At 48.0% G+C, this 26,966-nt stretch overlaps 2 protein-coding genes across 4 annotated transcripts in view; one reads left to right on the forward strand and one right to left on the reverse strand.

Annotated features, from left to right (window-relative positions):
• LOC141477098 (ubiquitin-conjugating enzyme E2 R2) overlaps positions 1-20,896 on the forward strand; it is a 52,245-nt gene extending 31,349 nt beyond the window's left edge. The window contains exons 2-5 of the mRNA XM_074166157.1: positions 8,168-8,254; positions 14,678-14,775; positions 18,591-18,725; positions 19,909-20,896. Of these exons, the coding sequence (XP_074022258.1) occupies positions 8,168-8,254; positions 14,678-14,775; positions 18,591-18,725; positions 19,909-20,128 (540 nt within the window). The 3' untranslated portion in view covers positions 20,129-20,896. The remainder of the gene's footprint in view (positions 1-8,167; positions 8,255-14,677; positions 14,776-18,590; positions 18,726-19,908) is intronic.
• Positions 20,897-25,909: 5,013 nt separating this feature from the next.
• Positions 25,910-26,966, reverse strand: part of UBAP2 (ubiquitin associated protein 2) — a 162,878-nt gene continuing 161,821 nt past the window's right edge. For all 3 annotated transcript variants that reach the window (XM_074166580.1, XM_074166578.1, XM_074166579.1), the window contains one exon: positions 25,910-26,727. In XM_074166580.1, the coding sequence (XP_074022681.1) occupies positions 26,632-26,727 (96 nt within the window). In that variant the 3' untranslated portion in view covers positions 25,910-26,631. The remainder of the gene's footprint in view (positions 26,728-26,966) is intronic.

Raw genomic sequence — 26,966 nt, forward strand, 5'->3', positions numbered from 1 at the left:
CTGAGTAAGCATTATCTGCCTCTGCCTGGATTTGCTGCCTGCCACCAGCTCCAAACGGGAGGGCTCACGACCAGTAACGCAGTGGCTGACAAAGAAGTAGCGGGGCTGTGTTAAGTGCTTCGTTGGCTTCCCTGTGGCAGCCAGCACAGATACGGTTTCGGCTGCAATTCCTGGGTGCTGCTGTTCAGTTTCTGGAAGCCTATATCCCTTGTTAAAATCAAGGCTGGTGCGCCAGCCTTGAGGAGTCTGGTTGGAAGAACTGCTGCCTGCCACGCTGAAAAGGGCGAAGTTGTGTAACACTGCAGCACAGTGCTATAGTTTACATTTGGGATGCTATAAATACTCCTTTCCCCTTGCTGCTTATGAAAGAGGTGACTGCATCAAGACCTGCCCTGTGTTTTTAACAGAACATTTGACTGGCTGCCCCTTGAGGAGAGCTTTCCTCTTGCATGCAGCCTGGCTTGCATACGGAGAGAATCAAGGCAATTAGTCATTCACTGACTCATGAATGGTGCCTGTTTAAGGAATTGTCTAAAAATAGTTAAAACAGGATGAAGAAAAGGGTGTTCGTATATCGAGCTAGCTTGGATATCTCTTCACTCAGCAGAAGTGAGTGGTGTGGCTTGCTTCACCAAATAAAGCAATCTGCTGTGTTTTGGTAAGTATGCAAATGGGGGAATGAATAGGTGAGTTTGTAGAAACTCTGTCAAGCCTGGTATGAAATGCTGCGAAACTGAGAGACGCTCTGGTCATGACTACTTGCATTTGAGCAAACTAAGCTATAGAAATGACCGGGATAAATCAGAAGCATATCATACTCTCTCATGTTCAACCATTCCAGAGACATGCCTGTGTGTGAATCTGCTTCAAGGAAGTAAATTATTTACCCAGGTCATGGAAGCTCAAAATATGAGATTGAACATCTTGCTGAAGATCATAGAATACCAGATTGGAAGGGACCTCAAAGATCACCTGGTCCAACTGTTCTTGGTCTAGACAAGATAGCCCAGCACCCCAAAAATTGTTGTAGGCTGATGCAGCTTTTAATAAAAGAGACAATCTTCTGGACCCTGAAGCCTGGCAAGTGGAGGCAGGTGCCTATAGTGTCAACCCGTGCAGACATAACTGGAGGACTTCCACACATGCTGCCAGAGATGCCAGTAATGTAGCATGATATTTTGAATAAGCAGCCTCAAATATTCCTACCACTGCTCCACAAAGCTCTTTTATTATTTTTGCAAATAGAAAGAGTTGAAAAATTGCTTTTTCTGAAGTGGAAACAAACTGTTTCTAGAACAGCTGCACTAGTGTTAGAGCTTTATCTGTTCAGGTACCAGCATGCTCAGTTATACCTGCAGCAGGGCTATTCTGAGTGCCAGCTTCTTCAAAGTCTTTTTTGAGTGCAAGATCACCAAGTATCTTTGGCTCCTTCAACAAGTATTAGACACTATAGGGAGACTTAAGTTTCACAGACTTAGATCTATTCTTCCTGTTTATTTTGCCCAAATGGGGCAGAATAACCTTTGTTTGCACAGATATAGGTAAGAACCAAGTCATCTGTCTCTGCCCGGACGATAGTCAGGCAGACTGGCCTCCCTGTGTAACACACCCAGTGAGCCTGATTTCAAGCCATACAACTTGTGCACAGTCTGCAGGCCACCAGAAGGCACCAAACCCAAGAGCACAATCACAAGATGAAGCCTTCGGTGATGGCAGAAGTCTCCTTGCATTTGGCCTGTCACAATCTCTTAACACATTCAATCTCAAATTTTTTTTTTTTCCTTTTTAAATCAGGCCTGATCCTGGAGTGAAGGTTGAACTGGGGGCTGAGTCTAGTAGTATTTCAGCATGGGAATTCCCAGAAGAATAGAGTAAACCCCAGTATGATGTCAGCTTTCTCGCATGGAAATCTGAAATTGCTTTAGCGCCCATCTCCTGTGGTCAAAGCTCAGCAAAGCTGTCGGGCTGGTAGCTTGCCATAGGGAAGAGAACCAACTAATTCTCTTTTATGTTAGGTGTTACGTAGCTGATGGTAGTTGCCTTTTCTGTGATGAGGTGGCAGATGGGTGCAAGCACTGAGTGAAAATGAGCAGGTTATAGAAGAAATATTTGGATGGCTCAGGGTGCTACGGTTTCCAACTCAGTATCCCTTGCTGGATGCCACATCTCCTGCAGCTGCTGTAATGATGTTTTCTGTAGCATCATGTAAAGTCAAACTGACAATAAAAGTAATGGAAGTGAACCTGGCAGTTGTTAGCCTACTGTATGTGAGTGCTCCTGTAATCTCCTCCTTCCCCTGAGCTCCAAGGGCAGATTTGGGGAAAAAAATGTCAAAGTAACACACCTGTGTCTTAGGGGTTTATACTAAGGAATCCAGAAGTCTGGCCCCATCTGGAAATGCTCTTGCTTTGCCATTATCAGCCTGAGATGTAGAGATGAAGCAGGAAGAGCCTCTCTATTGAACTGTGAGCACTGCAGGACTGACCTGTGCACAGTTGGAGATGTGCACCTGCCCCCGTGCTGGTGGGGCCATGCTTGGTTGCGCAACTGGGGAGAGGAACATCTTCAGGAGTGTGCAAGTGGCCTCTGGCCAAGGGAAACTTCTTACTCCTGTCCCCAGCAAGTTCTCCACAGGAGAGCATCAACAGCTGCTTTGTCTGAAGCTGGATGCTCCCTGGCTCAGAAGTGTCTCTAGCTACAGCCAAAATGGTTGTCACGTGGTTCAGACTGAATGGCTCAATTAGTTGGGCAATACTATGGACTGTCCCCACAGTAAAACCCACTAGAACAAAGAAATTTCTTAACTGCTGAGCTGCTTGAGATCCTAAACAGAGCTGACTTGTGCAGTCCAACTCAGCCTCCAGATGAGTAGCAGCTGCCAGGAGCAGTTCTTGTCATGAAGGCTAGAACATCCACACTGAACTGCGTCCACTGAACTGTTATCAAAGGGAGGCAATATTAAAAAAAAAAAAAAAATCTTTTTGTTTCTATTTAGTAATGTTAGAAGAAAATGGTTTGGTTTCCAGGCACTGCTTGTTCTGTCTTCATTGTTCAGAGCAGTTTCATTTACTGGGATCCCTGGAGAGATGGCCCAGGCAGCAGGAGTGTGAATGTACGAGGTCATAGGAGCTTGGATATAAACCAGCTTAACAAGGTTGCAGTGAATTCCTACTGTTTCATTCGGCTCAGCTATGGTTCCGTGTCTATTGTTGGTCCTCACTTCAGATCCAAGGACCAAAAGACTAATATGTGGGTGAAAGCCCTGTCTTTAAAGGTATAATTGTGACCATAACCATCGTATCACAGGCTTGCTGCTTTGATCTGGGTTGGGTGACTTAACAACAGTCCCAGCTTTATGAACGTAGCTACACAGACAGAAATATTTAATAACAATGTACTGTTAAGGAGTTTTGGTAAAAGGAAACCTAGCTTATACCAGAGGAGTCTTCCATTGGAAATGGCAGCTTTTAGTAGTGCCCCAGATATCTTGTATATGCTTCCTAATATAGTTACGATTTCGTGTGAAACAAGAATGGGTTCCTGCCTGTCAAAACAATCTCTGATTTTGTAAGTTAACCTCACTTCTTGACTCGTCTTTGTCCTACTGACTTTCGGCTGTATTTTCTTTCTTGTTTAGAAGCTTCACGTCCTTCAATAAAAAACAATTCACTCTTTGCGTTCAGGTCTTTGTGATTTAAATTCCTTATGAAACACCACAGGTAGTACAGAATATAAGGGTTTTGCTGCTGTTAGTGTTCACAGGGCCACTGCAGCAGCGAGGGAATTTTCAGGACTCACGAGACTTAATCTTCTAACTTGGATCAGAGATGTGGTCCTAGTTCTCTAAAAGCACAACAGATGTCAATAAATGTTGTTATGATGCTGCTGGGAAATGAAGCCAAAACTGGTCCTAAATTATCAGGCTAGTGCCTAGATGTGCCACAAGAAAATACTTATGTCCTAAGTCATTATTTGTGTAGCTGAAATAGCACTGTTGGTCCTACATTCTTTTTTTTTTTCTTTTTTTTTTTTTTTTTACCATGTCAAAGTTGGCCGTGCAATGTGGCTAGCTTTAATGCTGCTTTACAGCTTCTGAAGCTGGATGGTATCAAGGTGCTTTAAACCTCATTGATGTGAGAAACAGGCTGGGTAGTACTTAATGCTGATCTCTACCGCATGTGTTTTCCGGCACATAGTATTTAATGCTACATGCACTAATCCAGGCTTAATGTGGAAGGGGAGAATCCGCTAGATGAACTGTATAAATGCTTGATGCGCTAGTAGCAGTAAAGGGCATTTTGTGGGATTAGATACTAACACTGAAGCCGGTAGCGGTCTGTAGTTCCTCTTCTGGTTGGCTTTCTTGCACGTTGGGTGTGCGGGCTGCTTCGCGGCACACTGGCAGGAGGCATTAATTAGGCGTGTGCTACGGGAGGTGATGATGTGCACGGCTGGGAGCCTGGCCATGCCTCTCGCGGAGGGAGATGAGGAGGCCTTGTGCTGTCTGCAAGGGCTCTGACTCTTACCCGGGTGGGTGATCTGTAGGAGACCTTGGTGGTACCTGCGTGCAGAGTCAGTAGGAGCTTGTCTGTGAGCTGCCTGTAGAAGATAACTACAAAAAAGCACAAAATAATTAAAAAAAACTTAAATGCTTCCTTTGTATCTGATCTTATATACAGTTTGCAAAGGATGCTCAGTTTCACCGATGCTGCATTTCCACAGGGCTTGCTTTAAGCCTGTGATGTTTTAAAATAAAAGATTACCTTTAACTGGCACTTCCAGAAACACCAAGCAGCTGCACTTTATGTTGGCTGCTGCAAAAGCTGTTGGTCCTCCCTTTTTCCCCAAATCAGGTCAGTTGTGATGCTGGTGGCTTTCTAGGAAAGGCATGCTCTTCCCTCCATTGCCTCTCTGCAGTGGGCAGGGAGGATGGATTCACCGTTCCTGTCCTTGCTGCCTAAAAATCAGGTATCCGGGTGTTGTCAGCGTGAGAGAAGAAATCAGTGTCAGACCGCAGAAGTGTCATATACAGCTAGGCTGGAATAAATGCTGAATTTCTAGACAGCTGAAGCTCAGAGGGAGTCCTGCCTGCATTAGTGCTCCCCGATGAGAGGGAGATGATATTAATGTGTAAGTGTCGAGTCAAGTACACAGCAAGATCTCCCGAAACAAAGTCACTGCAGTAGTTATTCATAGCGACTGAATCAGGACTTAATTCAGTGATTGGTAGAAACATTACGTTTGTATTTTCAGTCAAATAATGTAGTATCGAGTACAACTTTATTTTTCTGGCATAGATGGATTTCACTATGGCTTTGCCTTATCCAAACAGAAGAAAAATAACAAACCTTAAGAGCAGGCACTAATGAGGATCCATGGGAGCAAGGCAGTAAAATAGGAAACGAAGTGACTGTGCTGGTAGCAATATACTTAAAACGCGTGGTGGTGTAACTTAAAGGTTGAAGTACTTGTGCAGTAGCTGTAAATGCCTGCAAATGGCTGAATCTTCAGCCAGGCTGGTCTATTCAATGTAACATCAGAGGAGTTTATTCTTGTTCTAGGGACAGCAAGTATGACTAGTTATAAATGAGGAAGGAGGGAGTGGGTTGATGACTGCGTTCTCCACCTTCCTGGCTATCAAGTATGTTTAGTGGTGTTGAAGAGCCATGTCGAGCAGGTGGCTAAAATCAGGACACTGAAACAGGATTATTTCTGTTCGGTTTAAGCTCATGGTGAATGCAGTAGTGGTTGGGTACTTGTAGGTGGGGGACTAAGTTGCATCTTTAGTCCTCCTAAATTAGTTTGTCTGGCTGTAACTAAGCTAACAACAAGCTGCCCTAAAACCACCACTCTGTAGTACCCAGCAGCCTGGCTGTACTAACTGAGAAATAAGCTCGGATAGACGAGCTTATTGAAAAGCTTATTTAAAAACCTTATTTAAAAATAAAGTTTATTGCCTAATTTGGTATTTTTGTCTCTTTAGCATGTTCAGAATTGGGATTTTAATGGGGAAAAAAAAACTGTCCTGTAATCACGGCTGTTGCTGCATCTTTGCAGGCAGTCTTGCAGCTTGTCTTGGAAGTTCTAGGCTTGCTCAACCCACTCAGAAACTCAAATAGCATTCAGTGAGAGCAGAGCGGGTGTACATAATTTCACATGATTTTTCTTACAGAAGAGATATGATGTAATTCTGTGGGTCCTGTTTGTAATGCCTTGGAACAGCATTTGGTTTCACTTTTCAAATTCTGAATGATCTCAACATAGGGACCCGAAAGTGATGCTTTTTGGTTTTTGTTTGGAAAAAATCCCTGCCTATAATGTGGGGTTTCCTAGTTTGGTGGCTTTTGGCTCTGAAATTAAGTTTGTAGAGAGGCTTCAGTTGCTTTATGCTCCAGTATAGCATCTCAATGTTATAAATTCTTACAGGGTAGTTAAAAATGGCTTATTGACAAGTAATGTGACTCTGATTTCTCTAAACATGCAACTGGTTACAGGCAAGCTGGGATCTTATCTGCTTCCACATGGCATGAAAAAGTTTCTCTTAATTTCTCTCCAGTTGTGTTTTCTAGTGCCAGAGTTCAAGAAGCATCCTTCATGTGGCAAAATACAGAACTAAATGAAGCTGGCAATGATCGATATTGCAGGCAGGCAGGCACATAGCCCTTCTCTATTAAAGAGTTGTGGATACAAAACAAGATTTAGAAGTTTTGAAACAGTCTTCCAGGATCTACAGCTGCTGCATGAGTCTATATCACATACAGAGACCATAGCTTGCAGTGGCCTTCTTCATTCAAAACCCTTAGGTTTAGAGAATTTGAGAGCGGTGTTTTTTTTTTTACTGAGAGGAATTTGACTTGCTTCCTCAGCTCCTTTACATCCCATGTTTGTGGGATATGTACACAGTAATGCTGGTACACTACTGGCAGCATGCTTTTTTTGGTTGCTTAGAAACTATACCTGTGTAGAAGGCATACAGGTTCTGCCAAGGAGTCTTGTAGCTAGCTCAGCCCTAAGTTTTGTTGTCTCTTGCATTTTTAATCTCACTCCTTGGCCTGTTTTATGTCTTGGATCTCAACGAAACTGCACGTAAGCACAGGAATGGGCTTTCTTGGGAAAACCCCAGTGGTCTGGAAGAGTCTGCAGCTACATGAGCTGGAGTCTGCTCTGCCCCGGGTAAATCTCTGCTTCGCTCTTAGTGTGGGATGGCACGTGGGATCCCACACAAGACTGGTGATGGGACTCTCTTCGTGGGTTGAGCTGTGCCAAGGGAAGGGTTTGTACTCTACAGTGCAGCAAGCAGTGTGTGTTTTGGTGCTTTGTCAGTCTAGATTCAGCCCTCTCCTACTGGCTGGCTTTTCTGACTGCTGTGAGTAGTGGGACAGCACAGAGAAGTTAATACCTGGTGCTGGGATCTGTAGTCTGCCCACAACTGGCTCTGGGAGCCTTGCCTCACAGCTGGCTGCTGACCACAGAGGCACTGGAAGGTCATGTTTGCTGTCATTGCGCATCAGTATTTGGTTCATCAAGTTGCACTGATCTATTAAACAAACACAGATGGTATTCAAACACAGATGGTATTCAGGCTTGGGGAATGCTTGTGGTAGCAAGAAATGTAGTGTTAGGAGCACGGGGAGATGGACCACCTTAACTCTCACATGTGAGAGGCAAAAAACTTTGCATCTCAGTAGAGCAAGTATCTAACAATTTATTTTTTTTTTTCTGCACAGAAAGAGTAATTTAAAATATTTGCAATGGCAAATGTAAAACAAGTCTACTCACCTTAGTGAATACTTCTAGCCTGCTTGTGAGCCCAGAAAGACAGAGTAATGTCTTGAATTCCACCTTCTCAAATCTATTTTACTGTGTTTAAGAACAGTTTTTGGATTGTGCTCATTGAATTAGGATGCGGAGGATGCCTTTTGGCTTGTTTTCTGAGCATTACCAGCCCAGGTCAGTTCTGGTGTTTCAATTTTTCTTGTTCAGTTAGCGTTTTACTCATAGGAAATTGTGTAGAGCTATGCTGTGGGGCCATATGGGCACTGGTATATAGAATGGAGTATTTAATGGCCTTAATTGAAATTGGGTTTTTCTAGTCTTTCACTGTAATGGTTGCTTGTTTATCTCTTGTTGTTCTGTTTCGTAACTAAAATATTTTGCTTTTTTCCAGGCTCACATTAAATTTCCTATTGACTATCCATATTCACCACCTACCTTCAGATTTCTGACCAAAATGTGGCACCCCAACATTTATGAGGTAAGGCGTTTGTTTTTTTAAACTTTTCTCAGGCATGCAAGAAGGCTTTCTACTTCCTTAAACTTCTGGAAGTATTGCAGGTACTAAACGTCTTAGCCATAACTCAAGTGGTTGGCTGTTGGTGCTAAATGTCAGCTTTATGCTAGAACAGTTAAATCTAAATGCTATAGGAAATGCTGTTCTTGGAGGAATGGACAGAGCAGTTCTCATACCCGCAAGCGCAGCAGGCAGCCTCAGCTGAAGAGCCGTGCCATGAGCCTTGCCCATTTTAGAGGATTCTTAGATCAAGGCTGGGAGGGGGTGTGTGGGGGGGTGTCTTACCCTATTTTGATACTTAAGCAACTAGTTGTTTGTACACAGTTCAAGTACACTTTTACTTGAGTATATCCTACAAAATTGTGTGCTGAGACAGGAAATAATGGAAAACAGTCTTCTGCAGCAGGTGGCCTACAAATAAAGGGGGTTTAGGCTTGGGGTGCTCCAACTGCAGAAAGACCTGGAGCTAGGCTGGAGTCCAGCTTCAGGAGGAGTCATGCACAGCCCGGTCACCCTGGGAAAAGAATGAACCAATACCTCTGGACTCTGAGGAGCAGCTTCACTTTCACAAGCCTCCCGTTGACAAGCCCCAGTCCTCATGAGGGACTTCAACCATTCTGATATCTGCTGGAGAGATAACACAGCAGGGTGTAAGCAATCCAGGAAATTCCTGGAATACATGATGATACAATACTTCAAGTGCTAGAGGAGCCAATGAGGAGAGGTGCTATGCTGGACCTTGTTCTCACCAACAAGGAGGGGCTGGTGGGGAATGTGAAGATCAAGGTCAGCCTTGGCCTCGGTGACCCTGAAATGGTGGCGTTCATGACCGTTAGGGCAGCAGGGTGGATGCACAAAAAGCTCACTACCCTGGACTTCAGGATAGTGGACTTTGGCCTCTGTGGGGATCTGCTTGGCAGATCAGCATGGGATAAACCTCTGGAGGTAAGAAGGGCCCAAGAAAGCTGGTTAATGCTCAAGGATCAACTCCTCAAAGCTCAGGAGAGATGCATCCCAACAAAGAGGAATTCAGGGGAAAACACCAGGAGGTCTGCGTGGATGAACAAGGAGCTCTTGGACAAACTCAAACAGGGAAAGGAAGCCTAAAGGGTGGAAGCAGGGACAGGTAGCCTGGGAGGAATATAGCAAAATTGTCCGAGCAGCCAGGGATCAGGTTAGTAAAGCTAAAGCCCTGACAGAATTAAACCTGGCCAGGGATGTCAACGGCAACAAGAAAAGCTTCTATGGGTATATAACTGATAAAAAGACTACAGAAAATACGGGCCTCTGAAAGAAAACTGGAGACCTGGTGACCTGGGATATGGAGAAGGCTGAGGTACTCAACAACTTTTTTGCCTCGGTCTTCACCAGCAAGTGCTCTAGCTGCACCAACCAAGCTGCAGAAGGTGAAGGCACGGACTGGGAGAAAGAAGAATCACCCACTTGTAGGAGAAGATCAGGTTTGAGACAGTCTGAGAAACCTGAAGGTGCACAAATCCATGGGACCTGATTAGATACATCTGTGGGTCCTGAGGGAACTGGTGTATGAAGTTGCCTCTCTCCATCATATTAGAGAAGTTGTGGCAATCCAGCGAATTTCCTGCTGGAAAAGTGGAAACATAATCCCCATTAAAAAGAAGGAAAGGAAGACCTGGGGAACTACAGGTCAGTCAGTCTCACCTCTGTGCCCAGCAAGATCGTGGAGCAGATCCTCCTGGAAACTCTTGCTAAGGCACACAATAAGTAAGGAGGTGATCACTGACAGCCAATATGGCTTCACTAAGGGCAAATCAGGCCTGACAAATTTGGTGGCCTTCTGCAGCAGGGTTACAGCATTGGTGGATAAGGGAAGAGAAACTGACATCATCTACCTGGACTTCTGCAAGGCATTTGACACTGTCCCACAGGACGTCCTTGTCTCTAAATTGGAGAGACGTGGATTTGATGGATGGGCCACTTAGTGGATAAGGAATTGGCTGGATGGTTGCACTCAGAGTTGCGGTCAATGGCTCGATGTCCAAGAGGCAACCAGTGACAAGTGGTGTTCCTCAGGGGTCAGTATTGGGACAGGTGCTGTTTCAGATCTTTGTTGGAGATGTGGACAGTGGGATTGAGTGCGCCCTCAGCAAGTTTGCAGATGACACCAAGCTGTGTGGCGCAGTCAACATGTTGGAGAGAAGGGGTGCCATCCAGAGGGACCTGGACAGGCTTGAGAAGTGAGCCTGTGTGAACCTCATGAAGTTCAACAAGGCCAAGTGCAAGGTCCTGCACCTGGGTCAGGGCAATCCTAAGCAGAAATATAGGCTGGGTGGACAATGGTTGAAGAGCAGCCCTGAGGGCCTTTTTCTGAGAGTTGTTGCTCCTAAATGTCCAGCCTGGAATGAGTGTGCCTCAGATGTTAGCACTGATGGCTTAGTATTAAATGGCAAAAAGCCCCTCCAAACTTCAGTGTGAAACAGGATAGTAATCAGCTTTAATTACTGGATGTTCAGGGGGATGTTCCCTAAGCACAGGGACATCCTGAAATCACTCATCTGACAGTTTTCTGGCTTCAGTTTTGGACTTTGCACAGAATCTTGCATGTAGCCCAGGATGGTGTTTGTCTTTAAGGCTCTATTTCAGTTACATGGGAGTTTGATCCATAAATATAGACAACTTTGAGACCTGCAGACTATTGCAGATCCATACTGTGGATGTTGTTCTGAATCCAGAAATTCTCACGCAGAAGGTGAGTGAGAAATGGTTACCAAAACGGTATGTACAAAGTGAGTCTTGGAAAGGACCTCTCCCAGCCCTGGTGGGAAAGATGAAAAATTGGCTCTAGAAACAACTGAAGGGTAGGAGGAGGAACTAACCCAAAACTTGATGGATGTATTTTGGGGTTACTCTTCAAATATTCCAGCTCTCAGCTTTGTGTTCGTAGCAGTATTTCTTGGAGCTGAGGGAATCTGAAGCAGCTTGCAGGCTGTTTTGGAAACAACATTTAAGCAATGAAGATAAGGCACTGGGATAACTCCAAATGAAACTGAGAATAAATCAGCAGAGGGCTTGAGGTTTGAGGGTTTGTCAGGAGGAGGAAAAAAAAAAACCAAAACAACTTTTTAGTGCAAGGAAGATGAAAGAAAGTAGCAGTTTACAGAATCTGCTGGTGGGACCAGATGGAGAGGTTGGGGTTGATGTTCCAGTTCTGAGCAATGAGACTCGAGTAACTTGGGTGTTTTCCCCATCTCGGTTACTTGGGTCATCTAGTTGAATTTTGGTAAAACTGTGTCCACTTGTTCTTCATTTTTATGACATAACAGTCCACAGTCCTAATAGAAGTATAGGCTATTCCCCACTGGCAGATGAATACCCTGGCTTCCTTGTTTATGTCTTTCAAAAATCTATGTAGGGGAAGGTTTTCCTCTTGGCTAGGCTAATCCCTAAAACCTCGTGCCAATCTCATCAGGCCCAGTGATACCTTTACCCTTCCAGGCTCTCTAATGCAGTGCTGCCCTCCCTGAATTCCCAAACATGCAAGATTGATTGTTGCAAGAGGGAAACTTTTCTCACATCCTTGCTTTGCTCTCTATTTCCATATTGCCAAATATCTTCTCCACGTGGTGCTTACCTGATCGCTCGAGGAACTTCCCCCAAGTGCTGTGACGCTTTCTCCCGGCCACCAGCACTGCATTCTCCTTGGGAGGTGGTGAAAGGAAAAACTGGCTAAACTCACAGAAATTATTATTAAAACTGGAATAGGCTGTGAACCTAATCTAACATTAGTAAGATTAACTTCACCTTAAAATGACGTTAAAAATATTTCTACATTGCAAAAGCCTATTTGAGTCCCAAAAAGGAAACTGCCTTGTTATGGCAAAGTGTTCCAGCAACGTAAGTGTGTACTTGGGTATTCAGCAGCTCCAGGTGCTACATCGCTGTGTGTAGTTGTTCTCGACACATGCAGAAAAACTGCTTCAAAATGAGGAGGGCTTGCTAGATTAGCGCACCTGGCAGGGTTAGTGAGCCACTGGAATCTGGACAGCCATCACAAGCCTCCAGCATTGAAGTAGGATATCGTTTGGCCTTAAAACAAAAGTCTTTGTTAACCAAGGTGAATTTAAATGTTTGGGAGGCCCTTCGGGGGGGCTGCTGCTGTCTGTAGCTGTGATCGCTGCCTCGGGCTCAAAGGCTGTTTGCTGTGATGATGTTTGTGGGATGCTGTTGCTGTGAGCAGCAGGGCTTTCTGCTTTGGCTCCTGGGCGTTAAGCAGTGTTGGAAGGTCCTCAGGATGTAGGTGAGAGCAGATGTGTGGGGAGCTGCCGGCCTGCGATCTTGAACGGAGCTGATCCACAGCTTCGCTCTTGTTCCTGTCACCAACCTGTCCTTTGGGTCAAGGTGACAAGGGACACTGTGAGTGCTGCTCATCAGCTGAGGCTGTGCCACTGGAAGGTGTGGGGCTGCCTCTGGGAACTTGCAAGTCATCAAGGGAGGTGATTCTGTCCCTTTACTCTGGTGAGACTCCACCTGGAGTGCTGTGTCCAGCTCAGGAGCCCTCAGCACAGGAAGGACATGGACCTGCTGGAGTGTCCAGCGGAGGGCCAGGAAGACAATCAGAAGGCTGGAGCACCTCTCCTATGAAAACAGGCTGACAGAGTTGGGGTTCTTCAGCATGGAGAAGAAAAGGCTCTGGGGAGGCCTTGTAGCAGCCTTCCAGTACCTGAAGGGAGCCTACAGGAGAGATGGGGAGGGACCCTTTATCAGGAAGAGTAGTGACAGGACAAGAGGTAACGGTTTTAAACTGGAAGAGGGGAGATTTAGATTTGATATCGGGAAGAAATTCTTTACTGTGAGGGTGGTGAAGCACTGGAACAGGTTGCCCAGGGAAGTTGTGGATGCCCCATCCCTGGAAGTGTTCAAGGCCAGGCTGGATGGGGCTTTGAGCAACCTGCTCTAGTGGGAGGTGTCCCTGTCCATGGCAGGGGGGCATTGGAACTAGATGATCCCAGCAGCTGGCTGTGAGAGGCAGCAAGCCAGCCGGGATTGGAGAAGCCAGCATCTGCTGTCTGGCTTCAGGCCCTGTCTGCACCTTCAGCCCATCCTGCAGTAAGGCACTGGGACTCACAAGTCCCTGGAGTCAACTTCAGTGGAGATTCACAGAATCTTCATGGTTGGCAGGGACCTTTGAGATCATTGAGTCCAACCACAAAAAAAAAACCAAAACAAAAAAAACCCAAACAAACAGACACAAACCAACAATCCCAGGCACTAGAGCATGCCCTGAAGTGCCATGTCTGCACGTTTCTTAAATACCTCCAGGGACGGCGACTCCACCACCTCCCTGGGCAGGCTGTTCCAGTGCCTGACCACTCTCTCAGTAAAGTAATTCTTCCTAATATCTAATCTAATCCTCCTCTGCTGCAACTTTAGACCATTTCCTCTGGTCCTGTCATTATTCCCTTGGGAGAAGAAGCCAACACCCACCTTTCTACAACCTCATTTCAGGGAGATGTAGAGGGCAATGAGGTCCCCCCCTCAGCCTCCTCTTCTCCAAACTAAATATGCCCAGAACATCAGCTGTGGTGAACTACTACGGCACTCCTATGGAGTAATTGTGTCAGCGTGCTGTTGCTGATAGAGAATTAGTTTTACACGCTTCTTAAAGTGTTTATAAGGGTTAGGCATTATGGAGCTTTAAATCTATATTCAGGCTGTAACACTGGTGAGTAAAACACAGATTGAGGATTACATGGCTGCATGGCTTCCGTATGCTGCCAAAGTATTCTTCCTCTCGCATGCTGGAAGGGATTTTCAGTGAAACCTTCCAAGAGCATCTCCTGCTTTTTCACCTGGTATTTCAAACAGCCATGTCCAAGGGGAGCAGTGTGAGCCGGCCCCGCACCATCTGTCCAACCCCCTTGTGTCCCAGGAGAGGTGGTGTTTTGACACCTGAGCTAGCGGAGGGTGCTAAACCCTTCAGTTCAAAAATTCCTGTAGCAAACTCAGCTACCACTGGGAATAAAAAAAAAAAACTTAACCCTACTTTAGGTCTCCTGTGACTGAAGCTTGTGTCTATCGCTGTGACAGTACTTGCTGTCTGGAGACCAATTTAGTTTTATGTGACTTTATTACTATTTTTGCTTGCTTTGCTACATTCTTTAAACCTCTTGAGTTGTTTTTTTTTAGTATGAGTTTGCAGGCTAGCCCTGTTTAACAAGGGAAACTTTTGAGCGTATGAATAGACGCAGGAAGAACTGGGAACCATTTCCAGTTCTTCCATATTTTTACTAGCACTCAGGGTGTTCATATCAGCAAGGTTAAACTGCGCAGAACATAGAGTGTTGGAGTTGAGTCATCAGACCTTTGCCTCAAGCCAGGCTGTTCTCAGCTTCTGTTTCTGTCTTGCAGAATGGAGATGTATGTATTTCAATTCTTCACCCACCTGTAGATGACCCACAAAGTGGAGAGCTGCCATCCGAGAGGTGGAACCCTACTCAAAATGTCAGGTAACTGAATCTGATGTACAGTGGTGACCTCAAAGGCCTGTGTTGCCTCTTGCCAAGACTAAGGCCTGTGTTGAGAGATCTTTGGAAGAGAATTAAAGACTTTTGGGGGTTTTAGGTCTTTAATCGAGTGGGCACCAGACTCGTCAAAGTGTCTGAAGATACTGGAGTGCTGTGTGTCCTGATACTGGGCTAACAACATGGAACCTTCTGTCCTGTTCTCAGGGTTCCATGCTCTTAAAGCAAATTATCTCAAATGTTCTAGCCTTTCCCAATGGTATTTTTTCAATCCTCCAAGATACCACTAGTGGAAAAGAACATTTTTAAGTATTCAGGCTCAGTAGGAGTAACTTTCATGCATAATCCTATCTACATTTTGCCTTCTGTTATTTGTCTTTGTCTCCTGTCCTGCAGCGTGGTATGTTGAGCAGGTAGCCAGGTAGTTTCCTTCCTGCCAAAAAAAATAAAGGATCAAAAATTAAGTACCAGAGGCATTCAAGGCTAACCCATCCATTTTTTGTGAAAGGCCAGCTGCATTTCATTCTCATTACAAAACACTGCCAGTAAAGGACTGACTAGGTGACAAGCTCATAGTTAGGAAACAGCTTTGGGTATTAATTACTTATATTGCACACACTTTTTGAGTATTTCCTTATATACAAACCTAAAGACTGACATGAAACTTCTCATGGTACTAGCTCTGATTTCTGTTCTCCCTTACCACGGTGCAGTTTTTGGTGCTTACTCTCTTGGAAAGTGTTGGGCTTAAGGGTGGCATTTGGGCAGAAAACATTGTCAGCTGTATCAGCAAATGGAAATAAAACCTGTCCTTAACTGCTATCCCGCTACCAGCATCGCCCGTTGGGCTGAGAGCCGACAGAAGCATGTCCTGCTGGGATCCCATCTGGCTTCTCAAGGCTCTGGGGTGTCAGACAGGAGGCAGCAGGGCTGGAGGTGCTGGGGAGGGGGGAGAACATGCTTGTAATGAGCGACCTGTTTGACCTGGGGCTTCTCCTCAGCTGCGGAATTCTGTAAATCCTGCTGAGTATTGACCATTTACTACAGACACCCGTGGCTGAAGTGTCTGAAGGGGGGAATGTCATCCTTCAGCTTCGTGAGCACCTGTGCTTCTGCCTCCAGTGTGTCAAGCATGCTCATTAATCTTCTTAAACACAGTCAGTGTGGACTTTCCCATCGTTCAGAGGGAGATGAGGCAGGCATAAGTAAATATGGCAAATATCCAGCAAGATGTGAAGGAATGCAGCTGTGACCTGTGTGCCAGAGAACACTGCTTTTCTTCTCGGGTCCCCGGTCCCATAAAGCTGGGGAAGTGGTGGCAGGGCTTAGAGCTGAGGCTCTTTGGTCATTTTAGTTGCCCTTCTCTGTATCTCCCATCTCCTTTGCAGCAGACAGGCCAGAACTGAGCACAATATTCAAGATGTCAGTACATCTGTATCTTGAGAAGTCGGGTGACGCTTCGTCTCGCTGTTGCTTTGTTTCCTGAGGATGCCCACTTCTGTTGGCTTTTTTGGCTGCCTAAGATTTGGACAGTTTCTGTGACCGGCTCAATGCACTAACGTAACTGTCAGTACAGCCCAAGCCAAACATTTTTTACTTTACAATGGATAGCAAAAATGTGCTATGACAAATCTATAGCTACTTATAAAGGTGGCTCTGAGAGGCTACAACGTGGGTAGCAGCTGGGGAAAAAAAAAATATACCCCTTTTCAACAAGGTAAATAACAGGGTGTGCTGGTTGGGAGCACCAGCTAGTCTATGTAATGTCTGTTTTGGATGAAATTCACCTGTGTGTGAGCCTTCTGTTGATACATGGAGAGAAAAAGGCACTTCACAGGTCTGTTCCCTTGAGCCTCTGCTGGCTGCTCTCACCTGCTGATAAAGTGATGTAGAGGGACTCACTCTGAAGGCAACACAGCGGAACAGATCCCGGACAGTATTGCAGAGTGTGTGTGTGTGTATATATACACACATATATTTATACTGTATCCAGTCCACTGCAGTTCCTATCAGATGCTGAGGATGTTTTCAGTCCCATGTGGTTGAACTTTTGTGGTTTTAGTCCTGTCAGATTTGCTGGGATCCTTTCCTGTTCCTGTACTTCCTGTACCTTGTTCAACCACAGCACCGGGGTTTGGGTCAGAGCAGACTGTCCAGCTCCCAGGGTATCAGCAGTGGTGGAGCTGGTCTAACGAGCTGGCCCAGGAATGAACAGTGCTGAGAGCTTCACCTCTAAAAGACAGTTGTCTTGGTGTACATAAGTAGCTTTGCAGTGACTTTGGAGTCTGCAGCACCACAGTGGGAATCAGCTTCTCCTCGCTGTGTTGATGGAAGTGTGGTGGAGCAGATGCCAAATCCAGACATGAATTCCTGTCCTTGGCCTTCCCCAAGCTTTGCTCGCTCCGCAGTAAAGTGGCTGCAGCGATGCTGGAGCTGAGGCGCTGGATTTACAGCCTGTTTGCTGGGAATCAAAGGCTTTTAAACGAATTCTTGAGATGAAGTAGAAGACGGTCTCTCTTCTGCCCATCATTCCAGTCTGATCAGACAGGTTTTTTTTCCAGAGCTGCTGTTCTGTATTCCTACTGATTTATGTAACTTGGAAAATAAATTGTATAAGACTCTCCTGATAGCTGTGCTGAACAGTCTGGCCAGACACAAGTGTTTGGTTTCAAAACATTTCAAGAAACTCTGCATGCAAATGGCCAAGCGTTTCCTGGAACTGTGTCCCAGATATATGATCTGGTGGATGTGCTCAGCACAGGCTGCTCTCAGTGGGCCCCTAAATCAATGCAAGAGGATCCGGGGCTCTAGTCTCCTTCAAACAAGTTCTGCAAAGCAGTCGCTATGTACTGCCGTATCTCAAGGCTTATTCCTTCTCTCTTGCTCTTCCCTTCCATTTAAATTGAAAGCTGTTGCCAGCAGGACCACCTTGGTTGCGTGAAGCTATTGTGATGGTAACTACAGCCGGGTGGATGGGTGTGCAGAGCTCTGAAGTGCAGAGGGTTGTAGGAAATGCAGGAGAAGGTGGTGTTTGCCCCTGGTAAACGCCAGTAGAGCGGGGCAGCAAGCTCTGTAGTGCTGCTAGAAAGCCAGGCTGGCTGGCTGTCCGCGAGGGGTTGGGGGTCTGGCTCCTGCTGGCTTTGTTGAGTACCAGCAGCCAAATGCTGCTGGGCCCTTGGCAGCTTGCACCAGGGATTGGAAAACACCTGCATTGTCTTCCCCTTGCTGTGCTTGAGCGCTGCTGCAGCGGCCTGCCCTGGTGATGCACAAGCCGAGGAGAGGCGAGACATGCCCACAGCTTCCATCTCTTAACAGCTGGTGGGGCAGGGAAAGCAGGGCAGCTTTCTCTGGTGGCCTTGGGTGGTGGTCCTTCTCCCTGCACAGGGATGGGTGAAGTGCCTGGCTTTCTGCTGGGAGGCTGCATGTCACCAGGAACAGGCTCACCAAGCAGGTCTCTAGCCCTGCACCATCCATGGGTGGTGTGGACAGGCTGAGTTCTGGGCTGATGCTAGCTTTGTCTGCTGCCCCATCACAAGCACGTGCACGGACAAGGTGGTCTGTAGTCACATGAGATCCTTGAGGTTTGTATTGTGTCACCTTTCCTATGGGATCCAAACCTTCCCTATGCTGATGGCCAGGGTCTGAGGTTCATAAATACCTGCTCTCTCTTCAAATATTATCCTTGGCTTAAGTTTTTTGACTTCAAACAAGTTTCTGATGCATCACCTAAAGAAGTTGTCGGCATCCAGAATCTGGGGATGCGCAAGCTCTGACTCTGCTGTTGTGGTTACCTTTTCCAGGACTATCCTGCTGAGTGTAATCTCTTTGCTTAACGAGCCCAACACATTCTCTCCTGCCAACGTGGATGCGTCAGTCATGTTCAGGAAATGGAGGGACAGTAAAGGAAAAGACAAGGAGTACGCTGAAATCATAAGGTAAGTTTTGCCATGCGTGGTGCTGCACTGTCAGCCGCCTGCTTTGAATCCTGCAAAACCGAATTTGCTGAAACCCGCTTCTCCCTGTGGCTGCTGCTTTGGAAATGAAATTTACCGTCTTATTCCAAGTCCACGCTTTCGTTCCCTCTAGGATTTCCAGCACACAGAGGCAGTGCAGGCTTCTGCAGCAGGAGGACTGGGCTGATTTGTCTTTAAATTGTTCTTTATTCAGCCTGATCTGGCACGATGCTCTGCAAAAACCTATCGGCTGCTAGTAAATCCCAGTCGAAGTCCCTGCTTGCCTTTTGAGCACTGCCTGTGTTGCTCGGGATGAGATCCAAACTGGCTGCACCCGACTAATTCTGTGCTTAATGCACTCATGAATCATAATCTTGTCCCTCCAATTTGAGGGAATATCAGCTGGGATTTGGCAAGTGTTTGCAAAGCTGGAGGCAGTGCTCAGTCCTGACTGTCCTTTGAGGAGTTCTTGGGTTCACCAGCTGCTGTGGGGAGGTGATGTGAAGCTGAGCCCAGGGGGGCTGTAGAGCGGCGGATGGGCAGGCTGGGGCAAGACCCAGGTCCCCATGGACTCCGCTGAGCAGGGTTGCAGGACGTGCCCCTGGCTGGGAGGGCATCTTAGTCCCCTCCAGCTCCATGGGCTTCAGCAGAGCTGGATGTGCTCCATATACAGAGCATGGCTGGATGATGAGCAGGGGGGTAACGAGATGGGCTGCTGAGTGCTTCTCTCTCTGCTGGGAGGGAGGCAGCCACGGGCCACCAACAGGTCACAGCCCAAGTGCTGTCCCCGGGGTGACAGGAAACTCCTGTCTCCTGCCAGCCCCAGGGTTGTGGCTGTGTCTCGGGATATCCCGCACCATCCCTTCTGTGGTGAATGTAGTGGAATTCGCTTGGAGCTCCATCAGGCCCCTAATGCCCAGTCCTGTAGAGGGACTGATTTCATACGTTGCTGAGAGCGTGTGCGCTGCAGGTGCCCTTGGAGCGCTCCCAAGCCTGGGGCTCCAGGAGCTGGATCTGTTTCTTGAGCTGCTTCTGCCAAACATCATCCCTCCTGACCCGGAGCTGCCGGGAGCGTGGGGCTGGGGCTGGCTGAGAGGTGGGGGAGTTGAGCCCTCTGCTGCTGGCACAGGGCCCTGCTCACGTTGCTGTGTCCTTCTCCCTGCAGGAAGCAGGTTTTGGCCACCAAAGCCGAGGCAGAGAAGGATGGTGTGAAGGTCCCCACTACGCTGGCAGAGTACTGCATCAAAACTAAAGTGCCTTCCAATGACAACAGTTCGGATTTGCTTTACGACGACTTGTACGACGACGACATTGACGACGAAGACGAGGAGGAAGAGGATGCCGACTGTTATGATGACGATGATTCTGGCAACGAGGAGTCGTGACCTGTTCCCTCTATGCCCCTGTACTGCCCTGCCGACTCAGGCCAGAAGGGAGCAGCGGTAATCTAGCAGCAGTCGAGCAAAAAAGTGGGGGGGGGGGATCAAAAAACAAACAAACGAAAAAAAAAAAAAAAAAACAAAAAACAAACTTTGTCTCCTGCTGTCTCCTGTTGTATGGATCTGTTTGCTCCTTTTTTATGGACCTCTTAGAGACCCTACACAGAATGTCTGAATTCTTGCGTTCTTAACCCTTTCATCACTGTATTATGATTTTTTTTTTTAAAAAAAAAGAAACTCCCCTTTTCACTTCTCTACAAAGCGCTCACAGCGAAAAGAGGTTTGCTCATGTTTAGGTTCTTGAATTAAATACAGTCTTGCATTGAGATGTTTAATGTATTTAAAGCTGGAATAAACCCATTGGAAGCTGGGTTTTCGGGAGCTCAAGTGCTGCATTTACTGGGAAGAAAAACAAAAAATCCACACAAAGCAAATTGCCAAGGTTTAGCTGCTCCATTTACAATAATAGCGTGTGTACATTCGTTTAGCCTTGTGGTGGTGGCTTTTCCTTTATAAGGTGTGGGGCGGAGAGTGTAAAGCTACTGTGTGTTGAGCTTGATGGGATGTCACTGAAAGGTACAGTATTCCTTTTCGGCCTGCTCAAGTTAGGAAATAGCTGGCCCCTGGAGCCCCAGCGGGCACAATCAGCTTTGTCACGGAAAAAGGCTTGTGATATGAACCCTAAAATAAACACTTAACACTTCATGTCTGTGCAACTGAGCCCTGGGTTGCTATTTATTTTTTTTTTTTTATTATTTTTTTATTTTTTTTTTTTTTCCAGACTAGGTTGGGGTAGGGCAAGTTCACTTTAGCTGTGCTGCTGCAATCTGCTGCTGGCTCCCCCTCTCTGTGGGGAGGAGAAGAGAAGCGCCTCCCGCTGCCCAGTGGGCCAAGGTCCATCCCAAACTCGTTTTTGGCAGGGGGAGAGAGCGGTGGCCTCCTGCCCCACTGCCTGTCAGCAGCCCCGGCTTCCCCCCTGCCCTGAGCCTTCTTGCTGTTGCTTATGTGGGTCCTGTGTTGGCAAATGCAGCTCTGTGGGGCCAGCAGAGGTCAAAGCTCCCTTTGCCTGCCCGGGGCTGTCCCTGTGCCCGGGGTGGCTGGCCGGGGACAGATGTCTTCCAGGCTGTCCCCTGCCTGCCTGCAGTGTGTGTGATGGTGTGTGGCCCCACAGCAGTGGGGTGAGCAGCGCTTTCAGGCTGGAAGGGGGGGTTCAGGGTCAGGGTTTGACAGGCTGTTTAGCAGCACGCTTTAGCTGGGGCACTGACCTCGGCCTCTCCTGCATGTTTTTTTGGGAGCCCTTGGCAGAGCTTAGGGCCCTTCCTCCTGGGCGGGGGGGGGACCCCACATGCTTCTCTCTGCACAACCCTCTTCCTCGGTCCCCCTCGCCCCGTTGCAGCGTGCTCTTGTTGGGCTGTGGCCTGAATTCTTCTTCTGCATGATCGGTGGCCAGCCCTGGCCTCCCGCGCTGGCCCCGGCAACCCCAGGAGCAGCTCTGAGGTGCTGGCCCTGCTTGGGCGAGAGCCTCCCTTCCCGCAGGTGCCGAGGCAGTTACCCTGGTAAGAGCTGCTGGCATTTCTTTGTGCCCTCCCCCTTGTATATCTCAGGGTTTTCAATGGTACGTCACCAGCTGTGGTGTGTGTGTCCCCCCTCCCCCCGAGGGGGTGCTGTGGTGGGAGTAAACTCTGTTCTGCCCTCAGCCATCTGCCTGGAGGGAGAGGAGGGGAAGGCAGCCCTCGGGGAGGGGAGGAAGGCTGGTGGGGCTCCGTTTGAAATGAGGGGAGGCAGATGTGGTTTCCAGATGCTGCCTGGCCGGGATTTGCTGCAGCAGGGACTGATCCCTGCTCCCCCGGTGGCATCAGGGCAGCCCAAGTGGTGGTCCCTTGTGTCTGTCCCCCCCCCCCCGTGCTCCCTGTGACCATCTGTCTTCTTGCTTGCCTGTTGCCTGGGGGCAGCTGGACCCACCCACCCACGTCCCAAAATTGTCCTACATGGGCTCCTTCAGCTCATCCTTCCAGCAAAGCCCCTGGTAATTTTTGGAGCTGGCGGGGGGGAGGGGGATCCCCTGCATCCTGCGATGGTGTGGGGCACCCCCCCCCAGCTTCGGGCCCTGCAAGGGCAGTGCTGGTGTCGGCAAAGCCGGGGGGGAGTCTGTGGGGCTCCTAGGCTGGTCTGGGGGCCACACCGGGCAGGGACATGGAGCTCCAGCTTTGGGGGGGGGGGGGGGGGGGGGGTTGGAGGGAGGGGGTGGGTTTGTGTGCTGTTGTGGAGGAGCAGAGTGTGGCAACGCTGGCTGTGCAGGGGACATGGTTTGAAATGAGCATACTGCATCTTTCAGGATTTCCCTGTCCTTTTGACCGTCTTCACTGTATACTCTCCAGTGACTTGTATTTTCAAGCTTGGTGTTGTAAGATGCATTATCATGATTCTTCTGTTACCCTTTTTTAAAGAGGAAAATAAAAAACCCCACAAAAACAAACAAACAAAAAAGCAACCTATTTTGAGAGCTCCTACATTAACCAAACTACTTTCTTTTTCCCACTGTCCTGTGCAGTGTCATTGCTTGTTGACTTGCTGGTTTCTTTTTTTTCCGAGATACAAACTGAAGTATGAGTTTTGGGGTTTTTTTTTTGTTTTTTGAAACTATTTAAGAAATTGCAGAAAAATGTTTACCTGATCTGTGTATTCTGCTTTTTTTTTTTCCTTAACCCTTTTCTCCCGTCTCAGCCAATATTAGAGTTTACATTTGCAACTATGTGCCCCCTCCAAATGCAGTTTTCAACCATTCTGAAACCAGCAGGGTACACTAGATTTCTTAGTAGTTTTTTCTTAGCTGAAATCCCAGTTGTTTTCCTTTTTTTTTTTCTTTTCTCCTTCAGTATAATTTACCAGAAATAATTAACTGATGCATTTTTGTGTTGTCTTCCCCTTCAGTAGTTATATTTTGTCTTTTCTGCACATCTGTCTACTAATAAAAATGTGAAATGAAAACACTCCTGTACTGTTACTTCCCTGTTAATTGAGCCGGGGATTTATTTGCATGGGTTATTTAAAGCTTGGAATAACAGCCATTCACAAGTTCAGTGCCGTTCCACAGTCAATGCCTGTCCGTATACATAAAGATCTATAAGGTTATTGGAAAAATAAAGCTGCTGTTTGACAGCTGCCTGCCTGAACCCGAGCCTAGAGAATGACCAGATTTAGAGACGTGCTTTGGCGAAAGGCCATGGGCTTCGCCGTGGTGTTTGGTCTCCCTGAGTCAGCTCGGGGGGGAGGGGGGGGAAGGGGGGAGGGTGGACGGGTGGACGAGGGGGAAGATTGTTCCTGGTCTCGTGACCATCGCAGGGAGGCAGGACTTGGGGTAGAGCTGCTGCTGCTGCTGCTGGTTGTGGCTGGTTCCCTGGCAGGGCAGAAGGGTGCTCCTCAGATGGTCAGACAAGGCAGCAGGGGGGTGTTGTTGGCTGGGTCGGGGGCTTTGACCTGGTGCAGAATGTTGGCAGAGGAACTGAGTCATCACTGCCAGCCCTTCAGTGGGCTTACCCTGCCTGGCCTGTGTTGGTCCCTGCAAGCTCAAGAGTGGAGAAGTTTGGGTTTGCAGCAATTAGCAGGACAGGTGTAGAGCAGTTGGACTCGCTGCACTTGGCATCCTTTGCAGTGCAGCAACTGCTGACTACAACATGGTCAGGGCACATCTGCTTCATGGCCATGCAGGAGGAACAGTGAAGAAATTCTTTACTGTGAGGGTGGTGAGGCACTGGAACAGGTTGCCCAGGGAAGCTGTGGATGCCCCATCCCTGGAGGTGTTCAAGGCCAGGCTGGATGGGGCTTTGAGCAACCTGCTCTAGTGGGAGGTGTCCCTGCCCATGGCAGGGGGGTTGGAACTCAATGATCTTTAAGATCCCTTCCAACCCAAACCATTCTATGGCTCTATGATTCCAGCTGCAGCCCCAGGGTCGTCTCCACTTTGGGAAACAGGAAGGCGAGGGATGGTGCTGCCTGGGCCTTCTGAGGGGGATCAGGCTTGTGTCACCAGGCTGCCCACAGCAGAAGGTGTGGTACCAAGGGCAGGACAACCTCTCCAGCCTGCCCCGCGCTGGGTAAACCCAGCTGGGCAGGTTTGTTTTTCCCTATCCTCCATGGCCGAGTGGAGCTGAGCAGCCGCAGCTCAACCACCAGCCTGTGGATGGGGGTGGGGATTAGAGAGGAAATGGCTGCTGCAGAGCCCTGCTGGAACCAACAGGGTACGGAAAGGGGAGTCCTTGCCAGGAAAGGCCCCTGGCAGCTGCTCCACAGCAAACCCGAGGGCCAGGGGCTGCCCGGGGCTGGCACCAACTCTCCCCTCTCGCCTTCTGCTGCTTCCAGCTGCCCCTGGACTGTGAGCCATCAGCAAGGACCGACAGTGGATTTCTGTAAACAAGAAACTCGCGCAAAGAACTTGACTTTCTTTCTCAAAGAAACAAAACTGCTCCTCAAGTGGCAGCAGCTCTGGCTGTGGGTAAATGAGGTGCTGCCGCTGTGAGCCCCGCGGCTGGGGCAGCCCCCGTTCAGGTGGCAGCAGGTTCCCAGCCTGCAGAAGCCCTTCTTGCCCTCCTCCACACCGAGTCCCCGAAACTGGTGGCAGCTGCCAAGGGCTGGCAGTAGCTGCTGAAGCCAGAGCTGGGGCAGAGGAAGGGCAAGGGAGTTCCCATTGTGCTCCTCAGAGGCAGGGGGGAGGGCTGGGTGACACCGACCCCTCCCCAGCTGGGTCTCACAGGACCTGAAAGCTGGTAGAAAAGACTCCAAGGAAGAAAAGTGGTTCTTATGGTAGAAACAGATTTTTTTTTTTTTTTTCTTGTGAGTCCTGAAGCAGAACTGGGAAGTGCAAGAAAGCCTCTCGCCTGCTGTGTGACACATATGGCTTCACATTTACCCACCTCTGCTGCACAGGGCCAGGAGGCTCAGGAGGATGGGCCTGGGGCAGGAGCCACCCCTCAGGAGCCCTCACCACCAACCTTCCTCCTGGTGGAGGCCATGACCCTCATGGGGAAAGCAAGGGCGGGCAGCACTGCAACTGAGCTCCCTTCTTACCTATCCCAGCAGCTCCACAGGGACTTGGGACAGAGCAGGACACCAGAGGACAGCAAAGGCAGAGACATCAGGGTGCTCCCAGGATCCTGTCCCTGCTGCAGGTGCCTGTGGACTCCCAGCAGGGAGGTGCACTCACCTTCGTCCTGGTGGCCCACATCCCCTCAGACCCATCTGCTGCTCGGTGCCTGCCAGATGACCTTCTGTTGTGGGAACTGGTGGAAAGGGACAGGCCATAGAAGCAAAATTGCTACCTGGAGCGTTTGAAAATGCAGACAAACACCAGTGATAATGCTCAGATCTTTATTAGGTGGAGAAAGGGCTATAAAGAAATGGAACTCCTAAAACATTCACCGCAGTGGTGCAGGACAAGAAGGACCAGAGTTGCCTCTGGGGTCTTTGTTTTTTAAAAAAGTGGGAAGGGACAGGTGAAGTTTCCATCCAGTAGCTCTGGCTTTCCTGGGCAGGGTGGCTCAGGGCAGAAAGAGGTACAAGACACAGCTTATACTTTTATTTAAGAAACCGCTACATAGTTTTTGCCTCTAATGATGCAAAGGAGGTTCCAGGACACACTGAGCCATCCAAAGTCTCTTCCTAGAGAAACAAACAAAAAAAACCCCCACAAACATAAAAGAAAACCCTGTCTTTTTTTTTTTTTTTTTTATTACTCAAAAATTGAAAAACAAAAAGGTGAGGCTGCAACTCAGGGCCACAGCGACCAAACTGCCCACGAGAATTCGTCTTCCACAGCATGAGGGAGGGGGGGAGATGAAAAAGGGGAAGGCCCACAAAACATTTTTTCTTTTTCCCTCTTTAACAGCTCTGTTGGGGCAGAAATCAAACCAACAGGACGCATCTTGATTCTATTTTTTTTTCTTTTGGGGGGGGGGGGGGGGGGGAGGCCTCTTTATTTGCCTGAATTTAGAACTGCATTAAATAGATGGGCTCCAGCTCAAAAAAATAAATGGTGCAGTTTGTCTTTGACAGTTATAAAGCCCATAGAGCTCAAAAAAACAAGGAAGGATGCCCTGGTGCAGATGGGAAATGAATAATTAGTTTTCCTACAAAGAAAATAAAACAGGCTGCAAGATGCAGAAAACCACATTTAGGCTCTATTACATTTACAAATACATACATAAATATATTACATACAACAGCAACTCAAAGAGGAAGCGGGCGAGTCACACAGAGGATGGCTGGCTGGCTGCAGTTCTCCCCGCACGGATGTTTGGCTGAGCAGTTACTTCTTCTCCTAATAATTCCAGGAATGGGCTTCATCTTTTTTTTTTTTGTTTTTTCTCTTCTCTTTTCTTTTATTTGTTTTTGTTTGGTTTTTTTTTCTTCCTCCTCCTCTCCTTTCACTGTTTCCCCCCTCCCCGGTTTCGGATTTAGTTTGTCCAGTATGGAGAAGTGCCATAGGCGGTTTTGGTAGCCTGAGACTTTTGCTGCATGGTGCTGGGTTGGTTGCGTTGGCCAGATCCACCCTAGAAATCGGAAAGGCAGGAGACGTGGGTATCAGCGCTCACAGGAAAATGAGCCCTGCTCTGAAAGTCACCAGAAGAGCTGCCGCCCCCCAGGGACAGCCCTGACACCCACCAACACAGCGATGCTCCCCCCCGAATGGGTCTGTTTCTGCTCTGCAACGTCTCTGCATCTCGCAATCCAGGATGAACAGCCACAGAGACACCAAGGAGGAGTGCAGGGATGCACCATCCCCCCCCAA

This window comes from Numenius arquata, chromosome Z (assembly GCF_964106895.1).
Source record: "Numenius arquata chromosome Z, bNumArq3.hap1.1, whole genome shotgun sequence".
Taxonomy (NCBI): Eukaryota; Metazoa; Chordata; class Aves; order Charadriiformes; family Scolopacidae; genus Numenius; species Numenius arquata.